We start from the raw sequence: 23,715 nt of genomic DNA on the forward strand, positions 1-23,715 counted from the left end.
TACATTTGTAAAACTTTTATTACAAAACTACATGTTTTAATTTTTTTTTTTTAAATGTAATAAAATATATTTATTTTATAAACTTTTTTTTTTTTTTTAATTAATAAAAATATATTCATTCTATATTGGTGGCCACAGTTTGATAACCTCATTATGAACTGACTCAGGCAGCCAAGCAAGATAATCTGATAACAAATCTGAAACATACAGCAAGAAGTAACATTTTTAATTCAGAAGTTGTTTGATATCTATTTATTTCTATAAAGAAACTAAAAAATACAAAAAAAAAATGATAAACAAAATTTAAACATGCAACGTTAAAAACAATAAAATAAACAACATAAATTAGTAAAAATGACAATTAACTTACATTTTGAATTATCAGACCAACATTCAAGGAGTTTACTTCTTGTACTCACTTCCTTATCAACTAATGTTTTTAGTAACATGTTTGTCCTTGGAAGTAACCTGATAACAAACATTGTTAATTATATAAAAAAAGCAAGCAAAATTTTATTTACTCAAATTGTATGGACATATCTGAACTTTATTGAAATAACATTGTAAGATATTACATTAATAATTATAATATTTAAGAAATATCCATAAGTAAAACTGGCATCCCTATTCCTCAGTAAAAATAGTGAAGTAGAGGGTACACTTCATATTTCTGAAGGTATCATTAGTTGAAGCAATAAAAGCTTACAATTTAAAACTAGACAAGAAAAATATTCCATTTCATATTTAGTAAACCAAATTACACTTAAAGAAAAAAAAAATGTTATCTGGACTTTTATAAGCGAAAATAGTAAAGGAGCTTATAATAAATGGAAAAAAAATAAATGCATGAGCGGAGGTGGTGGAGGGTTGATTTGTGGGGTTGAAAAGGGGTGTAAAATGGTATTGTGATTTCTGGCGAAAGTTGACATAAAAAAAAGTATCCAATACAAAAGTTGTAGACCTTGCAAAAAACTACAACTTTTGTAGAGGTCACTTTTTAACATAACCTCAAAATTTCTGAGAAAAATACGAAAAATCTTTTTTTTTGTTTTTTCTATTTTTCATTTCCACAAAAATAATTTAGTTTTGACGAAACTTGGTGAAAATATACCTTTCTGTCTCTTAAATAACCACAAGTTTTTTTAGATAAAAAAATTAAGAAGTTTCCGAGATATTCATTTTTTCGGTATTTAAAAAAGTATTTTAAAAAAAACACGTTTTTTTTTAATTCTACTTAGAAAAATCATTGTACGGAGTTCTACCGGTGCAATTTTTTTATTGACATATACTTTTTAGTAAAATAAAAAAAAGGATAATCAAAATTCAAAAACATGCTCAAAAATGTAAAAAAAAATGACTTGTAACAATTAATTTTTCAGTAATCGTTGATAATTTGTTTAATTTTTTTTAAATATTCAAAAACTAATTACACCATTCAATTGTATGGAAAAAAATACAAAAGAAACTATGTTTCATTGTTTGACCTGAAACTTTATTTTTGTACAGTATTGCTTAAACATCTAAGTCAAATAATTTTGTGTACCAAAGGATCTAAACAAGAGAGGCGAGTGGGCGTGCAGCTCCATTCCCGCTATCACTTTTTACAGAAAACGGCTTCAGAAAAAACGTTAAATGGCAGTTGTTTCATCAGTTCACTAGCACTGAAGCTTTACCAACTACTGAAAATGTATTACACGTTATTGATGGTAGATTTCTGTTACACAAAGTAGTTTGGCAAAAAAATGATACCACTGAAGTGATCACCAGAAAATATTTGTCTTTTGTACACAATCATTATGCATACAATAGCTGTGCAGTATTTGATGGTTATCCGGACAATGAGGCTGATAATAAAAACTCAACTGCACCTTCAACAAAAACAGCTGAAGATTCTTAGTGTTCCTTTTTTATATATTGAACCATACACAAAAATAACATTTTTACTAGAGAAGTTTTTGTCAAATGATAAAAATAAGAATGAATTAATAAAAGAGTTGTCAAAAGCATTTAGATTTGAAGGATATATAATTAAACAAGCAGAAGAAGATGCAGATTCATTAATTATTAATACAGCAATAGAAATTGCCAAAAAAAATAAGGTTATAAATGCAGCAACAGGAATCACTGAATATAAAAAAAACTATCATTGTTGGCAAAGATCTATTAAATCAATTAAATTCGACTAATGCAATAATTTACTTTCTCAAGTCGGGTGCAGGCAATGTAAGTGACTAAATGTATTTGTCAAATAGTTTTAAGTATGAAGATTATCATTCTATTGTTGGTTTTTACATTGGTTTGCAGGCAAAGGAGAAAAAACAACATTAAATTCACTGATTAAAACTCTGAGTTGACAGAGTTGGTAAAGCCTTTTTATCAGACTAATGCAGAGCCAAATGTCATTGCTCAAAATGGTTGTAAATTAATTTCATCTATTTAAAAATCCACAAATGATAAATTACCTCTAGATGATTTGAGATTTCAGCAATACAAAGTATTAACTGCAAAGTCTACTTTTAAATTAGAAAAATTACCACCAACTGTTGGAGCAGCTACACAACACTCCCCTATACAGAATACTTTCACCTTCAAATGTGGCTTGGAAACAAAATAATTGCAACTAAGTGGGGCTGGAAAGAAGTAATTGCAAATAATTCCAAAATACTCATGACTTGCTTTACAGAAATCTCAGTCATGCCTGAAGATTTATTAAAAACAATCTCTTGCAGCTGCGAAATGAGTTGTGAAGGTAATAGGTGTGGATGTTGAAAACATGAACTGTGATGTACAGATTTATGTACAAAATATCATGGTTCGGACAATTGTTCGAACGGTGACAAAATTTCAGAAGAATTCGGTGATTCTGAAAACATTTCACATGATATCAAGCAGCCAAGTTTTTGCTTGAACCCAGAAAATCAATTACCCGAGGAATTCAGTGATATCGAAGAAACATTTGAAGATCAGGAAGAAACCAAGCCTAATGAAGAACCAGATGATGAAGATCATGTTAAAAAGTTGTCTAGTATTATTTAATTGTAAAGATCCATTATAAAAATTTTGAAAGCAAAAATCAGAATTTTAAATAATTTAATTAAAAAATTGCTTATACATCTATGAATTCATCAAAATTTAAAAAAAATAAGTACACTAATCGATTCTAGGACAAACAAATTAAAAAATTATCATTTTTTTATTTATCTGAAGCTTCATTATTCGAACTGAATATTTATAGTAATACTGAACAAAAATGAAGTTTCAGGTCAAACAATGAAACACATTTTTTTTTTGTATCTTTTCTGTAAAGTTGAATGGTGTAATCAGTTTTGGAATTTTTTTAAAAATTATACAAATTATCAACAATTACTGAAAAATTCACTGTTGCGAGTCATTTTTTTTGCATTTTTAAGCATGTTTATAAATTGTGATAATACATATTTTTTTTTACTAAAAAATTATGTCAAAATAAAAAAATAGCACCGGCAGAACTCTGTACAATGATTTTTCTAAGTAGAATTTTTTTTTTAAATGTGTTTCAGACCAAAAAATGAATATCTCAGAAACTTCTTAATTTTTTTATCTGAAAAAACTTGTGATTATTTAAGAGACAGAAAGGTATACTTTCACCAAGTTTCGTCAAAATTAAATTATTTTGTGGAAATAAAAAATAAAAAATGGAAAAAAACTTTTCGCATTTTTCTCAGAAATTTTGAGGTTATGTTAAAAAGTGACCTCTATAAAAGTTGTAGATTTTTGCATGATCTACAATTAAATGCACTGCAATGAAGTATACAAAATTTCTAGATTTTTGCATGATCTACAACTTTTGTACACTTTTTTTTTGATACTTTTTTTAATGTCAACTTTTGCCAGAAATCGCAATAATACCATTTTCTATCACTTTTCAACCCCCTAAATCAACCCTCCACCATCCTTGCTCATGTATTTATTTTTTTTACGTTTATTATAAACCCCTTTACCATTTCCACTTATAAAAGTTCAGGTAACAATTTTTTCCCCTATAAATGAGTTATTTCGTTCAGTCAATTAAATGCTCATTAATTAATCATTATACAACTCAGATTGTTTATAATAATGTTTGCTTAAACCTCAGGAACTGCTGCGCCAATCTGAATCATTAAATAAATTCCACTGTGTTTATTGAACTTTTAAGAAAGATTCGGACACAAATTTATTTATTTAATTAATTCTATTAATCAGTTAAGCACACAATAACTGTTTAACTGAAAGCACACAATATTTTACAGTAATTTTTTTTTATAGTAATTTTTGAGTTGCTGACTAAATTATATCCAATACATGGTTGCTGTGAATGAAGTTTAGAAAATAGATTAATGTTATTTTATCTCATTTATCAAAACTGGATAAACCTTTCACAAGATATTAGCATATTACCAGAAAATTTACACAATTTTTATGGATATTGCAAATATTTTTTTTATATTTAGTGTATTAAAATCAAAATGTTTTTACCTTGTAAAGGACATATTGCTTTTGAATTATGAAATTCTCTTTAAGTCATACATTAAACAAAAATCTTTCTTGGATAATGAGAAAAATTTAGGGATAAGTTTTTAGAAAATTTTTATAACTAGTTAGGTAAAATAGTACGTTCTTAATGGCAAGCTGTATTTTACATTATTTGGTGTGTGGTGATACTTTGAGATACCAACTAAATCATGAACTGTTACTAATAATGGCATGATTCCATGCGAAAAGTTTAAAAGAATGTGAATATTTATTTTGATCATTTAACAAAATCAAGCAACCATTCCATCATTTTATAGATATTTGATATTTAATAAAAAAAATTATTCTTTCACATCTTATTGTAGGTAGGTGAGTGAAGTAATTTCTCTAGGGATCACTATTCAGAAATTATATTACACAAATTAAAGTTTATTTGCAATTCACTAAGAATATATTTTAAATAAATGATGCATTTGTTTTTGTACAAATGCTAAAGCAAAATTAAGATTATTATGTTAACACACCATTTCAATTTATAAACATTTTTTTGTTTATATAGCATTGTGCATTAATATAAAATCTTTAGAATTAACAAATTTTAACCAAATATAACAGATGATTGTAATCTTAATCACTGCCTTCTCTTAAGATATTTACCAGTGACCTGCCTCTTCTTAACAAATAATAAGTTTATGGGATTCATTCTCTTATGACGAACTTTACCAATTAAAAAATTTGTTTATCAACAAATTTTGTCCTATTTTGTAATAGGACAAAATTTTAACTTACTTTCTTTTAGATGAAATTTTCTTTTTTCTTTTAAACGCAATCTCGGAATCCATTTTTTTAATTTTTGCATTTCTTTACACAAAAGCAAAATTAAAAGTTCATTCTAAGTTTTTTCTTCATTTTAAACAGGGTTAAGCAGTCCCTTCTAGAAAAGCTTTAATTGGAATTAATGATGTATTTTACTTATAAATTTCTAGTAATAAAAAAACTAAAATGAAAAGAAATTAAACTTTCATACAAATCTTTTTGAGATTTGAAACCGAAATTCATTTCCTCATTTTTCAGGGATTTTTTTATAATTCACTCACTGGAGATGTATTTTAGTAGAAGATTTCTGGGATAAAATTAAACAAATAAATTTATTTTTAATCTTCACAATAAACATTTCTTATCAGAATTTTGATTTAAGTGTTCCTTCAGAGAGTATATAATGTAAGTATACGAGGTGTGATCAAAAAATACGGTGAATAATTTTTTATTAAAAAAAGTAATAAGGTTACATAGAGTTCGATTTAATCTCCTTCAAAGTACTGTCCTTGGCTAGCAATGCACTTATCCCAATGTTGACTCCATGACTGGAGGCATTTCTGAAAGGCGTCTTTCGGAAGGGCTTTCAGCTGCTCGGTCGTGGCCCTCTCAATGTCAGGAATGGTGTCAAAACGTTTTCCTTTAAGCACAGTTTTAATTTTTGGGAAGAGCCAAAAAGTCGCATGGTGCTAAATCAGGTGAGTATGGCGGATGTGAACAGACAGGAACACTTTTTTCGGCCAAAAACTCGCGAATGAGAAGCGAGGTGTGACACGGCACGTTGTCGTGGTGAAGAAGAAGCCATTGGTCCATTTTTCTGGTCGCTTTCTTCGTATGTCATTTCGCAAACGTTGCAGTACACCCTTATAAAATTCAGAGTTTACAGTTGTTCCCCTTGGAACGAACTCTGATCGCACTATGCCCTCACTATCGAAAAAAACAATGAGCATGACCTTGATGTTGGATTTTGATTGACGTGCCTTTTTAGGGCGAGGAGATGAACTGGTTTTCCATTGGGAACTCTGCATTTTGGTCTCAGGGTCATAGCCATAGACCCAACTTTCATCTCCAGTTACAATTTTGGCCATGAAGTCCATATCTGCATGAAGACGACCCTTCACCTCCGTGCAAATCGACACACGATTTTCCTTCTGTTCATCACTCAAAAGTCTGGGAACAAATTTTGCACTCACTCATTTTGCAATTCATTAGTTAAAATGCTTTAGTTAAAACGGATCCATACGAGATGTTAAGGTCTTCCGATAGCTCTCGAATAGTCATTCGCATGTTTGAACAAACCATTGTTTCCACTTTTTGCACATTTTCAACTGTTTTTGAGGTTACTGGACGTCCCGCACGCTGCTCGTCCTCAACAGACTCATTTCCGTTTTCAAATAGTCATACCACTTGTACACAATCTTCAGAGTTACCACATTATCGCTGTACACCGATTCTAACATTTTGTGAGCTTCTTTGGCACTCTTTTGCAACTTAAAACAAAACTTAATGTTAATGCGTTGTTCAAAATCCATGTTGCGCGACAAACATGATAAACACAACCTCACTCTAGCAGCTGACTGGCAAGCTCGAACGTGTTACAACTTGTCCCTGCCTGTCTCAGTTGATCATGCTATTGGACAAATTACAGCATATGGATGTAGCATCGGCAGTTGCCGCTATAAAAATTCATTCACCGTATTTTTTGATCACACCTCGTATATTTAATTAGTATTTAAATTAATTGAAAAGGGAAAGTGCAATATATTTTATAAAAAAATTAATGAACATCTGTTTCATTTCAAGGGAACATACAGAATCAATTTTTGATTACATAAAAAATTTAAAATTAAATGCAGTTTTTTTTTCTTGGATAGAAATTATAGTTGTTTTTTTTAGCATTTTCATATTTTATTAAAAATAAATTTGGTAATGAGTTTTTTTTACCCACTTTACAGTATAATTTTAACGACACTGTAGAAGTAAACCATAACATAAATATTAAGAACTGTTCTTAATATTTATTTATGTTGGGTATAAATATGACTTTATGATCACTTTTTACACATCTTTTAATAGCTTCTTATTAAAACTTTCTTCTGGAATTTTATATTTAAGGGAATACACAATAAGGAAAAAAAATACTTAAAATATTAACTTTTAAAAATGTTATGAAACCAAGTTAAATATCTTAATAAATATAGGAAAAACAGAAAACAAATTTCAAAAAAGGCAGTAAATTCATATTTTTTATATTCATTCACAGACAAGCACCATGAAGTTTCAGAAAAGTCTCACAATCTTTTCATACGCAATTAGTGTCAGCCCCATACAGTAAGATTTAAGATCACTAAAAAATCTATTATCTTACAATGAAATTGAATTAACAGTTTTCAATCACTTATTATTCTTACACTAACGTAATTCTAACTACCAAACATTGTTTGGGTGGTTCATTTGTAATAAATTTTGGGCACACATTAATCAAAAGTTAATTTATTTTGCTTATAATGTCTTGAAAACTGTTATGACCTAGTGAAGTGAAAATTTAATTTTAATATTTAAAAATTAAATAAATAAAAATTTTTAACCGAACTAGCTTCACAAGTGATGAATGAAGTAATTTTAATGATGAGTCAGTAAAATAATCAACTAGAATGAAAATAAGGATAATAAACTTAAGAAATTTCAGAATTTAATGTCTACAGGTTAGCATTTCAAAACAATAATTTACATAAAAAATAAAAAATTGCTTAAAAAAAATTAAATGTGAAATTGATAATAAATTAAATAATTTGAAGCTAATTTTATTAAAGATTTAAATGGAAATTAACACAGAAAATATCAATAATAAATTATTATAAATACCCACAGTATTGAACAGACTTACTTAGACCAAGTTTTGACCATTGAGGAAGGAGTTGAAAGAAGATGTTTACTATATTTTTGAATTTTGGGACAAATGGTACCATCAAGAAAGAACACAGCAAACCATCTGTAGCGATCCAATCCAGAAGGAAACTCTATCTCTGTGCTTGGTAATCGCCAGCCACCTCTCCCTATAATGAATATAATACTATGTTTTAATACAACACAATAATTTGTTTGTTTTCAGAATTGAAAAAAAAAGATATTTACTAACTATTTTTTATAAAAATAATAATTAATAATATCAATAAAACCAAGCTTCAACCAATTAAATAATTACTAATAAACATCATGTAATGAAAAACTGTAACACATTCAAAGGCATCTACACAAGTGATAAAGCTCATAAAAATTTTAATTTTTTTTTAATTTTTAGCTTGATCTATCAGAATGAAGATTTTTTCAATAAGTGAAATTTTTTCCTGCGGAAGAGGTAAATTTTAAATTTTATGATGTACCATTGAGCATGTAAATGAGAATTGCATCTACATAGCTAGCTGATGCATATGTGACAGTAAACTTGAACCTTTAACTCTATACTGACTAGTAAACTAATCTTATTTACAGAGAAATTTATTGTAGGCAGAAAAACAAATATAGTCAAAGGAGGTGTTTACTTTTTAAAATACTGAGATCCTTCTGGACAACATGGTTGCATTAAATTTTGTTTTAATCTCAGTAAATTAGCTACAAAGATTTTTAGAATGCTTCATCAGCTTTTAAAAACATTCTTTAAGTCATATACAACAATACAAGTGAAAGCATGTTTCCAGACGGTTAGAATTAGTTAAAAATGTTGATCACACAGGCAGGCCAACCACCAGCAAAATGCCAGAATATGTGGAAAAAAACTGGAACTCATCCATGAGAATCATTGCTAAAAATTCATTAAGTGTGTCACATGATCAGATCAATTATGAAATCAGCAAATAAATCTTAACTGAATACTTGAATACGTTTTATATTGCTGTTATGCTTACTATTGGTTTTTGTCAATCAATCAAATGTTAATCAATCAAAAACATTAAAATGTTTTAATGTATGCTGTGAGCTTTAAAAGATGATTTTGACAATCCCAATTTCTTCTCTAGGATTTTTCCAGGCAATGAAAGTTGAGTTAATCACTATGATACAAAGACAAAGCAGCAGTATTGCGGTGGAGAAGCCTGCTGTCACCTGGACTGAAAAAAGCACGACACATCAAAGAGCAGCAAAGTGAAACTTTATAGGGTTTTTTGACAACATGATCACTGTTCATAAACAATTTGTTCCTCTTTATTACAAAGAATACTGGCTTTAACAACAATTTTTGAGGTGCTGAGAGAGACGTGTAATTAAAAAAGAGAGTACTGAAAAAATGAAAATGCTGATACACTATAATGTACAACCAATCACATGTCCCTCATACAGTTTCTTACAAAAAATTTTGTTTTACTTCATTTCTCTTTTGTAGACCTAATCTTGCTTGATTCTACCAAAACTTCTGCTTGTTTCTCAAAATGAAATTAAGTTGAAACGCTGGTACTTTGACATCATCAAAGACATTCAAACATAATAGCAGATAGTGCTGGAGGCTTTTAGAAAAAGGATTCTGATAAGATGAGATCACAATCATATTCTATGAAGACTATTTTGAGGAGGATGGAACTGTTCTTAAACAGATTGCTAGATTACTGTACCACTGCTATTTTCTGTATTAATTTTTTTTAATAAGTTTTCAGTTAACTAGTACTATATTTCAGATTATTTTTTACTACTATTATTATTTTTTAATATTGTATTTAATATTTTTTTGAATAGATTTATCTATTTTATTACCAAAACCATTCTATATCTGTTTTATGTGTAATTTCTCCATTTCATGTTTTCTGTACTGTCATTTGTGTAAAGTATGCTCTGTTGACCATATAATACAAGGGCAATTCAAGAATTATCTACTCTTTTACACACCTTCAGATTTCCATCCTACCTTCTGCGCGTGAGTGCTTAGAGTTGGTGCGATTGCGGTCAAGTGTGTGAAATTTCTACCCTGACCATGTCATTTGCCTTCCAGCTACTACAGTGTAATCATGTCCACTCTGCTAGAAGTTTGCACCAAGAAGGAACAAGTAGTGATCCAATTTCTCTGGTCAGAGGATATGAAAGGGGCTGAAATTCATAGTAGATTTTATCACAGTGCTTTATCACGTAAAAGTGTTTTTTCATGGATCAGGAAGTTTAAAAGTGGCCGGACGAGTGTGACACACAAAGAAGGAGCAGGATGCCATCAACCTGCACCAAAGTCAAGCAAGCTGCAGATGGTTCTGGTGAGTAGGTTAGTTACCATCAATGTGGTAGTGTCTTCTTTGAACATCAGTCATGGTTCTGCCCATCAAATCATCCACGATGAGCCCAGCTTCCGTACAGTCTGTGCGAGATGGATACCACAACATATAGGAAACAGTGCAAAAGTAGGTTTGCAACGAACCAAAAAACTTCTTCTTGGAAGGAGTACACAAGCTTGTGAAATGCTGGACCAAGTGCATTGTCAAGGAAGATGACAATGTACAAAATTGAGAAAAATGTTAAACACCTACCTTCGTAAAAATAAATTGTAAAATGAAAAGTGTAGATAATTTTTGACTCACTCTTGTATACGTATGTACTAGTTTTTTTGTGGAAATGTATAGTCTGAATTTTAATGTGGTTCTGCCACATTAAAATGTGAATTAGAAAAATTAATGTGAATTATCTATCTGTTTCTGTTATCTGTGAATGTGAATTATCTAATTTGTGAATTAGAAACTTTAAGTATCGCATTTTCTAAGTATATTTTCTAAAAGATAAAAAGCAAATAAATAAAAATAATTTAGGAACATAAACATGGAACCTTTCAAACTTCTTAGATGATAATATTATTTAAGATGAAATGATTGAATTATTAAAAGGAACTGTAGTCTACTTCTGCATTACCATACAAATGAGATAATTAATGAATTACTATATAATATTACAGTGAAAATTTATGTTTAGAAATAACAGATTTTTATTAAGAAAGATATTACTAATATTCCCTTCTTAAAAAAGCTCACTATACAAATTTATGTACAAAAAAATTATGTAATAATTCTCTAATATACTCATGTATAAACAATTAAAGATTTACTTATTTTCTTTCTATAGTTCCTTCATTTCAGTTAATTAATAAAATAAATACTATTTTTAACAGACTTAAAAAAAGGAAGTTGTGTATTCAACCCTTCTTCTTCTTTTTTTTCCTGTTTAGCCTCCGGTAACTACCGTTTAGATAATTCTAATGTGTATTTAACCCTTATATATATTTTTTTTTTATATTTGTTGGTGCATAACATTTTTCCCATTAATTCAATTGAAATAATCTTTGGCAACTGACGCAGCTGCTTTTCGCAGTGGTACTATTATGATTTTGTTGAAAACTTTCAGATACAAAATATTGGTGTGAAAATTGACAAAATAAGTTTTTCCACCATCCAGTGGGTTGGAAGAAATCCTGTGAAAAATATAGTGGAAATCCTGATATTCTATATATATACATCACGTTAAATGATGTTGTATGGTCTTCTGTAGGACAGGTTATGTGAGTTTCTGCACAAGATATGTAGCACCATTAATAAAATTAGCAAAAACGAGATAACTCAACTTAAACATTTCAGACCGAATAAACATTATATATAATATATAGCATCAGTATGGAAAGTGGGGATCTTATAATTCAATATATGAGCATCGCATACATGGTCTTTTGGGTCTCTCTAGGTTGGAAAACTAAATTTCTTCATAATACTCATAACACTGTTGATATGTCATTAGTAATCAATTTATTGGCATTTTGAAAGAAGTATAGCTGTTATTCAATCCTGTGCAAGGTTTCTCAATCTTTCCATCTCAGCAAGTGCTGAGCTATTGTGTGGGCTATTCAGTAATTGACCTAAACCACTCAAAGCTAAACCATCTAAGCTTCTGACTCAACTTAGAGCAACATAAACTTGTCCTTTTGCAAATATACTTTTTGTCCCCAAATCTACTACAGCTCTATTTAATGTTGTACCTTGCAATTTGGGCACTGTTATAGCCCAACTTAAAACTAAAGGTATCATATGTCTTTCTGCATCTCCATATCCTTTTGTAGCCTGAAATGTTGTACTTACTTACATAATAGATACACAACCACCTTCATCTTTCATTTTTCTCCCTATTGTTTTGTCATCAAATATAGGGCAGGCCATTTGAATCTCTTTACAATTCCAATAGTGCCATTAAACCATCAGAAATCGATATATTATGCCTTAACATAATTCTTGAATCCTCTATTTGTACAATATGCAACAGGCCAACACAATTATTGACATCTACCAGAATAGCATTCCCAGGAGGAGTTTTCCCTTTTGTTACAGCTTCTGGTGATTCATCAATAGCGTTAATAATATAAACTATTTGTTTTTTATGTCATATCAGTCATACTACGATTATATTCATTAACTAATTTAATAGTTGGGAATATTCTTACAGCATTTCCATATGCAAATTTGTCTGTTTAAGATACTCTTCTTCTTTCACAAAGCATTTCCAACTGGCCATTGTAACTTTTACAAAATGCAAGTTATTTAATAAATCAATGAACTTCATGTCATTTCTTTGCCTTATATTTATTGTTAGCTCACAAACTGAAAACTGATGCCACAAATTTATTTCTGCTTAACAAGAAGGTTGAACAAAACACTAATGGTCTTTGACCGAAGGCAGCTGCATTACATCACCAAAAAGGAGCACACTAACTCTACTGAATAACTTATCATTATTATTAAACAGAAAATTATGAAATAATTATTTTTTTTAAAAATGGAACCAATATCAAAATACGCTAAAAAGTAAGAAATAATTTTATCCAAATACTTTTTGCTAAACACTAAGGTATTATAATTAATACCTTATAATTAATTCCTTAGATACTTTTTTGAATCAGCACCAAGATACATGATCATACTTATGTGGTGCTTGAATGGACCTATAGATGGCATATATATAAAAAGACATAATAATTGCAAATGGAAAAGCAATCAAAGCACATAAATATGACTTTCACTGATATAATATCGATATTGGTTTTTATGTAGTACACGTATAAAGTATTATAGAACAAATTCATAAATAATCTAGAAATTAATTTTGTAGAAGCAGGTGCCATTTCAAAAAAGTGTCCAAGGAATTAAGTATTTGGACAAAATTATTTTTTACTTTTTAGTGCATTTTGATGTAGATTCCATTTTTTTTTTAAATAATTATTAATATGCACATACCAAAAGTTCCCGAGACAAAACAGTACAGGTTTCCTGTATCATTATCAAATCGAGGAGGGGGATCAGTAAGTGGCGTTAAATTGCATAGACTTGGAGCAAATACTGGTAACCATTCAGGTTCTACAGCAGTTACACCTGAAAAATAAAAACATAAGAATTTCATATTAGTATTAAATAAATAAATATGCAAATCTTAAAAATTAAAAAAAAGACAGTGAACTGACTGACCGAATATATTTTTTTTCTGAACAGTTAACAGGGAAATTTTTTAATAATGAACCCTGTAAAAGGGTTCAAAAATGTTAAATCGGTCAAAAATATCTACAACATTAATAGAACTTTACTCAGTAGTTCAATTCTTGTTTTCCTTGGTCTAAGCAGATATATAAGTAATCTTCCTTTAAGAAGTTTTCTCTGTATAATTAATTAAACTCCATTCCACTAAAACACATTGATCAAAGCTAAAGGCAGAATTTAGGATTTTACAAATGAATGTGCTCCTTAGCTATTTGTTCTATTTTAAAAATAAATTTATTATTTACAAAAAATTTTTCTATTATTGAAATTTAACACATTAAAGAAAAATCAAAGCCAATAAGGTAATAAATGTGCCTAATGATTACTTATTTCACAGTGGTATATTGGTACTTATTGGTAAGTTTTGGCATCAAACTATACAAGGAAAGTAAAAGTACTATAGTACCATTAGCATATCACAACAGTAGATATAGCTTAGCAATAATGCGCAGAACAGACAATTATTTTTACACATCAGATCAGAAACTGAAATCAAAACTGCAACATGTTTTTCAGGACAGAAACACTGTAATGAATCTTTAGTTTTTCATTTATATATATAATAAAATCTCACTACTTTGAAATCCAAAAAATTTCAACAAAAAGTTTAAATGGGAACTTTTAGTTTAATGTTTTCTAAATTATTAAAGTTAATCCTTTAAAGCAAGTTCCACATTGAGGCTATGAAACAAAATCAAGTTCTAGGCAGTTATTAACAATATTTATGAGCTCCAAATCCATCATTAAAAAAATGTTTGAAATAAGGAAATTTTCAATAAATTACCCCTCAACTCACTCACACTCACACAGGTGTGCATGCACCCACACCCACACCCATACCCACACCCACACCCACAAAGTTATACTTATCCAAATTAAAGATTATTAAACATATTAGTATTACTAGATATCATGATGTAAATATAAAATGTTCTGGTAGTACTGGAAGAAGACTATTGCAATGGCTGTAAGAGGCAAGGCAAAGCCAGGACAGAAAAAGTTCATAGCTGAAAAGTATGCAGCACATCTCAAACAAGTGACATTGTGACATAACATATTACAGATAAACAATAGACAAATTATTAATAAATTACATAATATGCTTTTGTCAATGGGACTCTACAACTCAACATTTGTAACTCTTAATGGAAGTCAACTATTAAGATGTCAAAGGTTAAGGAAGATACTAAGAAAAATCAGCAAGTGGCATTTCACTTTTACACATGCGAGGGGGTATCGTAAGTTTTAATTATTACTAAAAAAATACTTATTTTTTTGTTATTCTTAAGACTTTTCTACATAGTCACCATCCAGAGTTATACATTTCTCCTAGTGTTTCTTGACCATTCGAAGGCCACCACTGTAGAACTCAGCAGATTGCGTCGAAAACCATTGTTCCACTTCTTGAATGACATCATCTGTGTTGTCAAATCTCCAACCCCGCAATGGTTTTTTTGAGTTCTGGGAATAACAATAAGTCACTTGAGGTGAGATCAGGAGAACAGGATAGATGTAGCAAAATTTCAAAACCACATCACTTTGATTCCTCAACCGCAACTCGAAATGAGTGAGCAGGTGTGTTGTTGGAAAGAAAACAGACTTTGGTGATAATACTGTCATTTCATGATCAGAGCATCAGGCAATTTGTTCAGCAGTGTGCAGTAATAAGCCCCAGTGATGGTCTGACCCTTCTCCAGGTAGTCTGTTAAGATGACTCCATGACAGTCCCAAAAAACAGACAGCATGAACCTTCCCTACAGACTTCTGCACCTTAGCCTTCTTGGGGAGAGGTGTTTCCACTCCTTGCTCATCTTTTTGATCTCTGGATCATATTGATAGATCCAAGATTCATCCATAGTAACCAGGCAACCGAAAAAATCCTGTTAGCCTTGCTCCAAAAGATTCAACATCTCCCTTGTCAGGTCATGCCATGTTTGCTTCTGAAAAGGAGTCAGTAATCGTGGAACCCAGCGTGCTGACACCTTTGACATGTGCAGTTCTTTGTGAATAATTTTCTACACACTACCGTAACTAAGATCAGTCTCATTCATGATCATTTGGATGGTTTCTTTTTGGTCTAATAGGATAAAGTCCTCCACTTTCTTCACTGTGGCAGCATCATTCAAAAGTGATGACCTTCCACTTCTTGGACTATCTGTGAGAGAGATGTGGCCAGTTTGAAAATTCCTTTTCCATCCCACAACAGAGGCATACAATGGGCTATCATTTCCGTAAACAGACATCATTTCATCGTGGATTTGCCAGCCACTGTAACCTTTCAATTGAATGAACTTAATCACACTGCAGCTCTCTATTTTCTCCATACTGCAGGTTACTTCAATCTATAGCTTCCTGAAACCAAACAGATCAACACTAATAGCTGTCATTTATAACATTATGTAAATAAGATTCAATTAATTGCAAAATAAATTTTATCCAGATATCACGGTTATTTCTTAGTAATAATTAAACCTTTACAATACCCCCTCATACGAGAAAACATAAATGGTTAACAGCATAACATTTAATAATGAGGTACAAACAACATAAAAATAAAAGGTTTTTTATTACCTTTCATATACATTTTACTAGTTTCACTAATTTGTTGATATACAACCCACTCAGGTTGTTCTTTATATAACGCAGAGTTTGGATGTATATGTACAAATTCATCCATTTCTAAAGTCCTATAAACTGCCTTCCCTTTTCTAATGCCTGCTTCTTGTGCTTCTTCATCAGGTATTCGCTTTGCAACTTGATCAACTAATCCAGCTAACATGATCTGACGCATCTGCTTAGTCTGGAATGTAGAGTAAATAATAATAAACATTTAATTTTATTTATGAAATTATCAATGAATTCTTCAAAGTTTAATTTAAAATCTATAATTAATTCAGTAATTTATTCAAAGTTTAATATAAATCAACATAACATAGTAATTATTTTAAATATTTTCAAATGATAAACATATTAAAGTTACAAATCTTTTGAGTCAATTTTAACAACTAACTGTTTGAATAACTAAATTGAGTCATTGATACTTTTAATTTTGAAAATTTTCATCCTGGTAATACTATAATTTACAGCAAGTGGTTGTTTGTTTTAGAAACATCTGTTACTTATCTCAAAAAAAAAACAGCATGATATTCATTACTTGAATTTACGCAAGTGTATTTTTAAAAATGTGAAAGTAATACCTAGAATGTTTGAAACAATCAAGTGCCATTTTATTAAATATTCATATTACAAAACAGAAAACTATAACCTGGTGTTCTACTAGCGTATAGTAGCAAACAGAAACAGCCGATGAAGATTCTCTGAAGACTACAAAACATGTTCTACTTCTGAATAATTCAACAAACTGAAATTTTTAATTGTTCATTTGAATTAACTTAACCTTAATTAAAAAGTGAATTTATAATGATTTTCAATAAGAACAAGGGAAATCAAATGTGTTACACAGAATAAAGTATTTTAATAAATCATTAAACATTTGTATTTAAGTTTAGACAATTGCTCTTATTCAACAAAAATTTCTCAGAATTAAGAAAATATCAAAAATAATGAATAAGACTAAAAGAAAATTCAGAAAGTATCTCATTAGTAAATAAAATGAAAGGATTATAAGAGAAATTTAATAATAAAATGGTTAAATATAATTTCATTGCACATACCTGTTGATCAGTAGGAGGTGGCATTTTAGGATTCACAAAAAGATTTAAATCTGGAGCATGAAGATTAATTTCCTTAGTTAATTGTAATCGTAGTTTCCTGACTTCAAGTACAGCTTTTAATCTAAGCCCATTTTCTTCACAAAATTTATTCATACTTCCATTTGAATTAGCATACTCAGATGCACCAACTGCTCTCATTAAAACCATTATATCACCTGGAAAAAAACTTTAATAATTCCACTACACACTTAATAATACTATCTGTTTAGATAAATAATAAAGGTTAATGGCAGTTTTAACACAATTGTTAATTAACAAATGATATCTAATCAAAAAGTATGTGATCCTTTTTTTATTACGGAAGCAGCTGTTGGGAGGTTAGCACAGTACTGTGGTTAACCTTGTTAAATGTGAGTGATCTTTTTCTTGCTTTCTTGTTAAATTCAGTAACTATTTTATAGCATTCAGGGATAATCATGTAAAATAATGCTTTGTCACATTACCATTTTGTACATAATAACAAAACTTGTTGAACGATACTGCAACATTAAGTTTTGCACTAAAGTGCAAATTCACTTTGCAAAAGTAAGAGAAAACGGCTAAGAATGCCTTCAGGAAAGAAAATGTAAAAAGAGAAATAGTCTCTTGGGAAATTCAACATTGAGGGAATTAAGAAATATGGTAAATAAGCTAAAAGTTAATAAAAAAACCAGAAATTTATCAGTTATTGGATTTGGAGAAAGGAAATGATATTTTCAGAACCTACTTATTGAAATCAGGGAAGTTTTTTGTAATATCAAGTATGATGTAAATGCGGAAGAATGTCCTTTGGAGGATGAAATAGTAGAAGAAGTTAAAATGACAGTTAAAGGAGTCAAGAGCACATTACCAAGTCCTGAATGTTCATCTATTGAACGGCTTAAATTCACACCAAGCATAGAAATAGAAAACAGATATTTTAGGACAATGGTGAAGAGTTGTATAACTTGCAAGGCTGAAATTGGGTAATAAAGACAGAATGAAAAACAAGCTGCTTTCAATGGAGTGTTTTTTTTTTTTTTTTTTTTTTTAGATGATGCTGGAAGTTAATGTTGAGAGACTGGAATAGAAACAAGATCAAAAGAAAAATAAAAGTAGTCTGATGTATATAATAACAACAAGAATAAACAACTGCAATGGTATGGTGATTAAAGAAGTTGAGCCCCAGTGGGTTACTTAATAAGTGGATGGCAATGGAAAAGCAAAGAAGAGGAAAATTCAGAACTTCTTGGCAGCAATCTGTATCAGCTACAATGGAAAGAAGAGGGATGGAAGAGAAGTGTGAAGATACTGTGATCAGTGGCTTGAAGAGAGTGGAAGATGGCCATTGTTGATGTATAAGCTATCTAACTGCCACTATCTGCTTATAAGGTGAAGCAAAATAAAAAAAGCAGAAAGGAATTAAACAATAATTTGAGAACTGAGTAATAAATAAAAGGACAAAACTTATTTTGGCTTAATTTTAAAAATCTCAAATGATATGGTTTGTTTAATTTAAATTACAAAATAGTAAGAAGCAATTAATAGTTCATTGGATTCACTGCTACATCAGAAATTAAGCAAAATAAATTTAAAAAAGAAAAATAATAAAATGAAAAAAAAATGGAACACAAAATAATAAGTTAAGCAATAAGACTACAGAATATTTCTTTCCAACAAGTAACCAGATTTTGCATATCTTTCAGAACACTGGGTGACCATCTACAAATGCCAACTCAGGATTAATATGTTTATCAAACAAATACATTAAAATTAAATAAAAAAGTTTTTATAATACAATCTAAATAACACTTAATGGGAAGAAATAACTGGTAGTTTTGAACGGAATGAATAATAGCTAGACAACTAGATCAGATATAAGGCAAAAATCTTGTGATAAGCAGCTTGTAGCATAGCTTAGATCAATTGGCATGGAAAAAGTCTTCAAAAATATATAAGGTTTACATAGGAAAAAAGCTGATTGAAGGATAAAGGAGACCTAGTGAACAAAGTTAACCAAAAATGATGGTTTCTATAAGAAAAGAGAAGCTTTCAATCTCTATAAGCATTACAGTTCTTAATAAAAAAAACTGATAAAGGTTTACTGGATTTGGATAGTTGGTTTCTCTGGGGGGGGGGGGGGGCAAAAACACTTTCGTGTTATAGCCTGGATTAAAATAATAACAAGAGGCTTCTTCTCGAATACAAGAATATTGGCAAAACAGAGTTAAAATTATGATGAAAAATAAGATAATAGTAGGAATAAAATTGAAATAGTAAAAGAAATGCAACAATTAGGATAATATATGAAATGTGAATAACAAAATAATATCAAAATTTTGACAGGTTAAATCTTATTAAGTACATTAATTCTTTTTAGTTAGTGATAAGGTATAGATGAGTCAAAGAATACAAGTTATGTGGTAAAACTACAGAATTTTAAAGATAGCCTGCTTACACAGAGAGTATAATAATTAGATGTTGAGCATGATTGAAAATTTTCCATTTAATTTCAATCACTTGATTTGGTCACATGGAAGGTTCATCATGCAGTATGGGATACAATAGGACTAAAGTACACAATTTAACATGAGAGTACAATGCTAACTATCTTCAAAAGCTCTCAATTAAAAAATAATTGCAAAGGTAGGCCTAAGTTGAACAAGTAAGAAAATTTATGAAGAAGGTAGTTTATCAGTTTTACAAAGAGCTAAAGAAATTTTTAAAGTACTGGAACATTTTTGCTACTGTAACAATTTGAGGTTTGTAACTGAAGAAGAAGAAATCAATCTGCATGTAATCAAGTGATTGTAGATCCCATTATCATACATTATAATACAAAAAACCACTAAACACAAAATCCTAACTCATAGCTTCTGCATGAAAGAATATACAACACCATTCCATGAAATTTTTCTCAAGTTTTTTAAGCTTACTGACAGGAGGTTAAAAAGTAACATAACAAAATAGTTTTTATAATAAAGTCTTATGGCTATTATTACAAAAACAAATATATGTGATTTCGCTTATAATTTTGACAAATATAATAAGATTCTTATGAAATAAAGCATAAATGATATGAAATGATTATATATATGTATATATATATACAATTTTCTTTACCTAGAAGGAAAGAATTACCAACACCAGCCCACTTTCGACGTGTCTTCGCCCATTCCTTGTCACCTAATAATAACAATTCTTGAACAGATAATGATGCAACTATACTAATAGTATATTCCATTAAATTATGTTGGTGACTCAAACACAACATTTTAGCAAACCTCGGTGAAACTGGAAATATTGACATCACTTCACCAAGTTTAGTCAGCTTACTGCTCCAGTCCTCTACGAAATAAAAAATAATAAATTGCATCAATAACATAATACATTATTGTTACTATTATTATTGAATTAAAAAAAAATGGCTGAATAATTTCAAAATAAGTTTTTTAACACAATCTGAAAACAAATAATAAATATTTATCTTATTAAAATGCCATATTTCTAATACTGACATCAAAATAAAAAGTAAAAATTCATTATAAATCAAAATATATATTTTATTCTAATTATTTTTTTTAAGATTCATATTATTCCTCTGTACTGATAAATTGTATTTTAAATTCTATTAATGTAATTAAACACCTAGTACACAGTAATGAAATATATATTGAAAAATACATAAAAAAATATGTTATTTAAAAACATAACAAACAGATATTAGATAAGACTTTCTCATACTAAGTTCAATAAAATGAATTCCACCTATAATAATAATAATCAATGCTAAAGTTTATTAGTATTTTTTTATCTATGCCTATAAATATGTTACATGACTACAATTACTGACAAAAATAAATATTTTGAACACCATGATGAAATTTGACAATCCTTAAGATTATAAAACATTAAATAACTTGCTTTCAAATTAATGAACTTTTTCTTTGAAAGACCTATTGGTGCTAACTATCATTCTTTAGTGAAGTAAGCAGTTCAAGTAATTTTGAAAATAAAGGCCTCTTGAAGAAAAATATTATATATTTGACAACTTTTAAAAACTAATTATTTTACTTTCTATTGACTTTAAATTAATAAAAAAAAATGATTTTTCAATAGAGTGGGAAAAAGTTTTGAAAAATTAACTGCGCCAAGTTGCCTTGAAAACTCGTAAATTACTGAAAAGGTTTAAGTTTAAAACAGAAGAAAACTCCATCATTAAAATATCTGATATAAATGGAAATATTAAGGAAAACAACTCCCATTAAAAATTTCAATAATGAACATTTTTTGTGCAAGTATTTTTCTCGATTGTATATTTTCAACTCACCACAATATGTTAGTGATAAAATCTAAATTAAATATATATCATGTAAAAACATAAATATATTAAGTGCCGCAACCATAATGGTTGTAGGTACAATTTCATATAAGATTGTCTAAATATCATTTTCTCTGCAAACTAGTATATTTACAGAATAGTACAAATTACAAATTAGTATATTTACAAACCATATTTAGCATTTAACGGTTGAGGTGGTAAAGCACCAAGAAGTGAAAGTCTTCTTCCAGCTGTATTAAGTTGAATAATATCAGGTGGAGACGGGAATGGAAAGTTAACAACTTTATTTATTCCTATCGCTTTTAATTGTAAAACTAAATCATCCACAGGCTGCTTCTGTATTTCTGGTACACTCCAGTGTTCAAATTCATCATTGAATACAGCTGAAGAATATAACCTAGAATTTTATACAGAAAACAGGCAACCAATTTAATTTTAAAAGACAAAATAATAAGTATCAAAGTAATAATAAGTATCAAAGTAATAACAAGTAATATAAAAAATCCTGCTAATGGAATAGGACAATCATAAAAATTACAGTAAATCCTTCATTTATGGAAAAAACATATTAAAAAAATCAAGTTATTTTATTTTTTTCAATGAAAGAAAAAGTATACGTAAATTATATTAATAACTGTTCACACAAAAAGAAGGTACATAGTAAACAAAAGTATTAAAAAGAAGTCAATGGCTATATTCTAGAACTAGGATGAACAGAGTAAGATGTAAAATTTGTCAAAAAATATAAAACGTATTCTTATACTATAAGATTATTTTTTGTATTACAATAAGTTAGAATGCAAGTGTTCTCAATTTATTTGCCAATATATACTGCACACAATGAGATTGTACTTTGTTAATGCATTTTCCATGCCTTAGCAATTACTAATTTCTAAGGAATATAAAAAAATGTAACTTCGATGTCAATACAATACTAAGGTGTTAGAATTTGGATATGACCCTCCTCCACCCACCCACGCACTACCCCTACCCTAAATTCATGCATGTTGCTGAAAATGTTTATTTCTCATGAACTATCATATGAAAATCAATGAAATTTGATTCACGTATGTAACTTCGATGACAATACAATGCTACAGTGTCAGCATTTTGATATGACCCACCCCCCCCTCCAGAGCTACCCCTATGCTAAATTCATGCATGTTGCTGAAAATTTTTATTTCTCATCAATTATCATATGAATATCAATGAAATTTGATACACATATGTAACTTCGATGAGTAAAAATAAATATTTTTACCTTTTTTTTTTTAGTCTTAATAAACAAACAAAGCTTTTATTTAACACGCTTTAGGAATAATCAAATCTTGCAACTGCTATATCTTTTGATATATCGTATGAAAATCAATGAAATTTGATACACATACGTAACTTTGATGACAATACAGTACTACGGTGTCGGAATTTGATATGTGTCATCGCCTTTGCACTATAACTGCATAATGCAGTACATTTTGTCCAATCTACTTTATAGTTTTTAGTTGCTTCATAAAAAAAACATCAAAAAGACATTGTCCTGATAAATGACCAGGTATTGATTTGCAAAAAAACAATTCAATTCAATTCAATTGAGGTTAAAGCATAATTTATATAACTGTCAGTGCAATCCTGTCTTTTTAACTATCAATTCACTGGTTGTAGATGGCTCACTGTATTTTTTCACAAATTACCCATTTTACATAAGAATCTAATTGAAAAAAAAAACACATTTACACCATTTGACTATAAGCTAAAAGAACTGAAATCTTAATTATTATTATTTTCAATGAAACTACGCTTTTAGGAACTTAAATAAAAACACCAGTGCACAATTCAC

The 23,715-nt window shown here is 29.3% G+C and overlaps 1 protein-coding gene across 1 annotated transcript in view; it reads right to left on the reverse strand.

The window, feature by feature from the left end:
* The window catches only part of kz (putative ATP-dependent RNA helicase kurz), an 87,027-nt gene continuing 63,312 nt past the window's right edge, over positions 1 to 23,715 (reverse strand). Inside the window, exons 11-18 of the mRNA XM_075356653.1 lie at positions 22,049 to 22,275; positions 20,660 to 20,884; positions 17,519 to 17,733; positions 16,416 to 16,644; positions 13,548 to 13,682; positions 8,195 to 8,363; positions 371 to 468; positions 1 to 197 (exon numbers count right to left, since the gene is read on the reverse strand). Coding sequence (XP_075212768.1) covers positions 121 to 197; positions 371 to 468; positions 8,195 to 8,363; positions 13,548 to 13,682; positions 16,416 to 16,644; positions 17,519 to 17,733; positions 20,660 to 20,884; positions 22,049 to 22,275 — 1,375 coding nt within the window. The 3' untranslated portion in view covers positions 1 to 120. The remainder of the gene's footprint in view (positions 198 to 370; positions 469 to 8,194; positions 8,364 to 13,547; positions 13,683 to 16,415; positions 16,645 to 17,518; positions 17,734 to 20,659; positions 20,885 to 22,048; positions 22,276 to 23,715) is intronic.

The sequence above is a fragment of the Lycorma delicatula genome, chromosome 2, assembly GCF_047948215.1.
Source record: "Lycorma delicatula isolate Av1 chromosome 2, ASM4794821v1, whole genome shotgun sequence".
In the NCBI taxonomy this organism is placed as follows: Eukaryota; Metazoa; Arthropoda; class Insecta; order Hemiptera; family Fulgoridae; genus Lycorma; species Lycorma delicatula.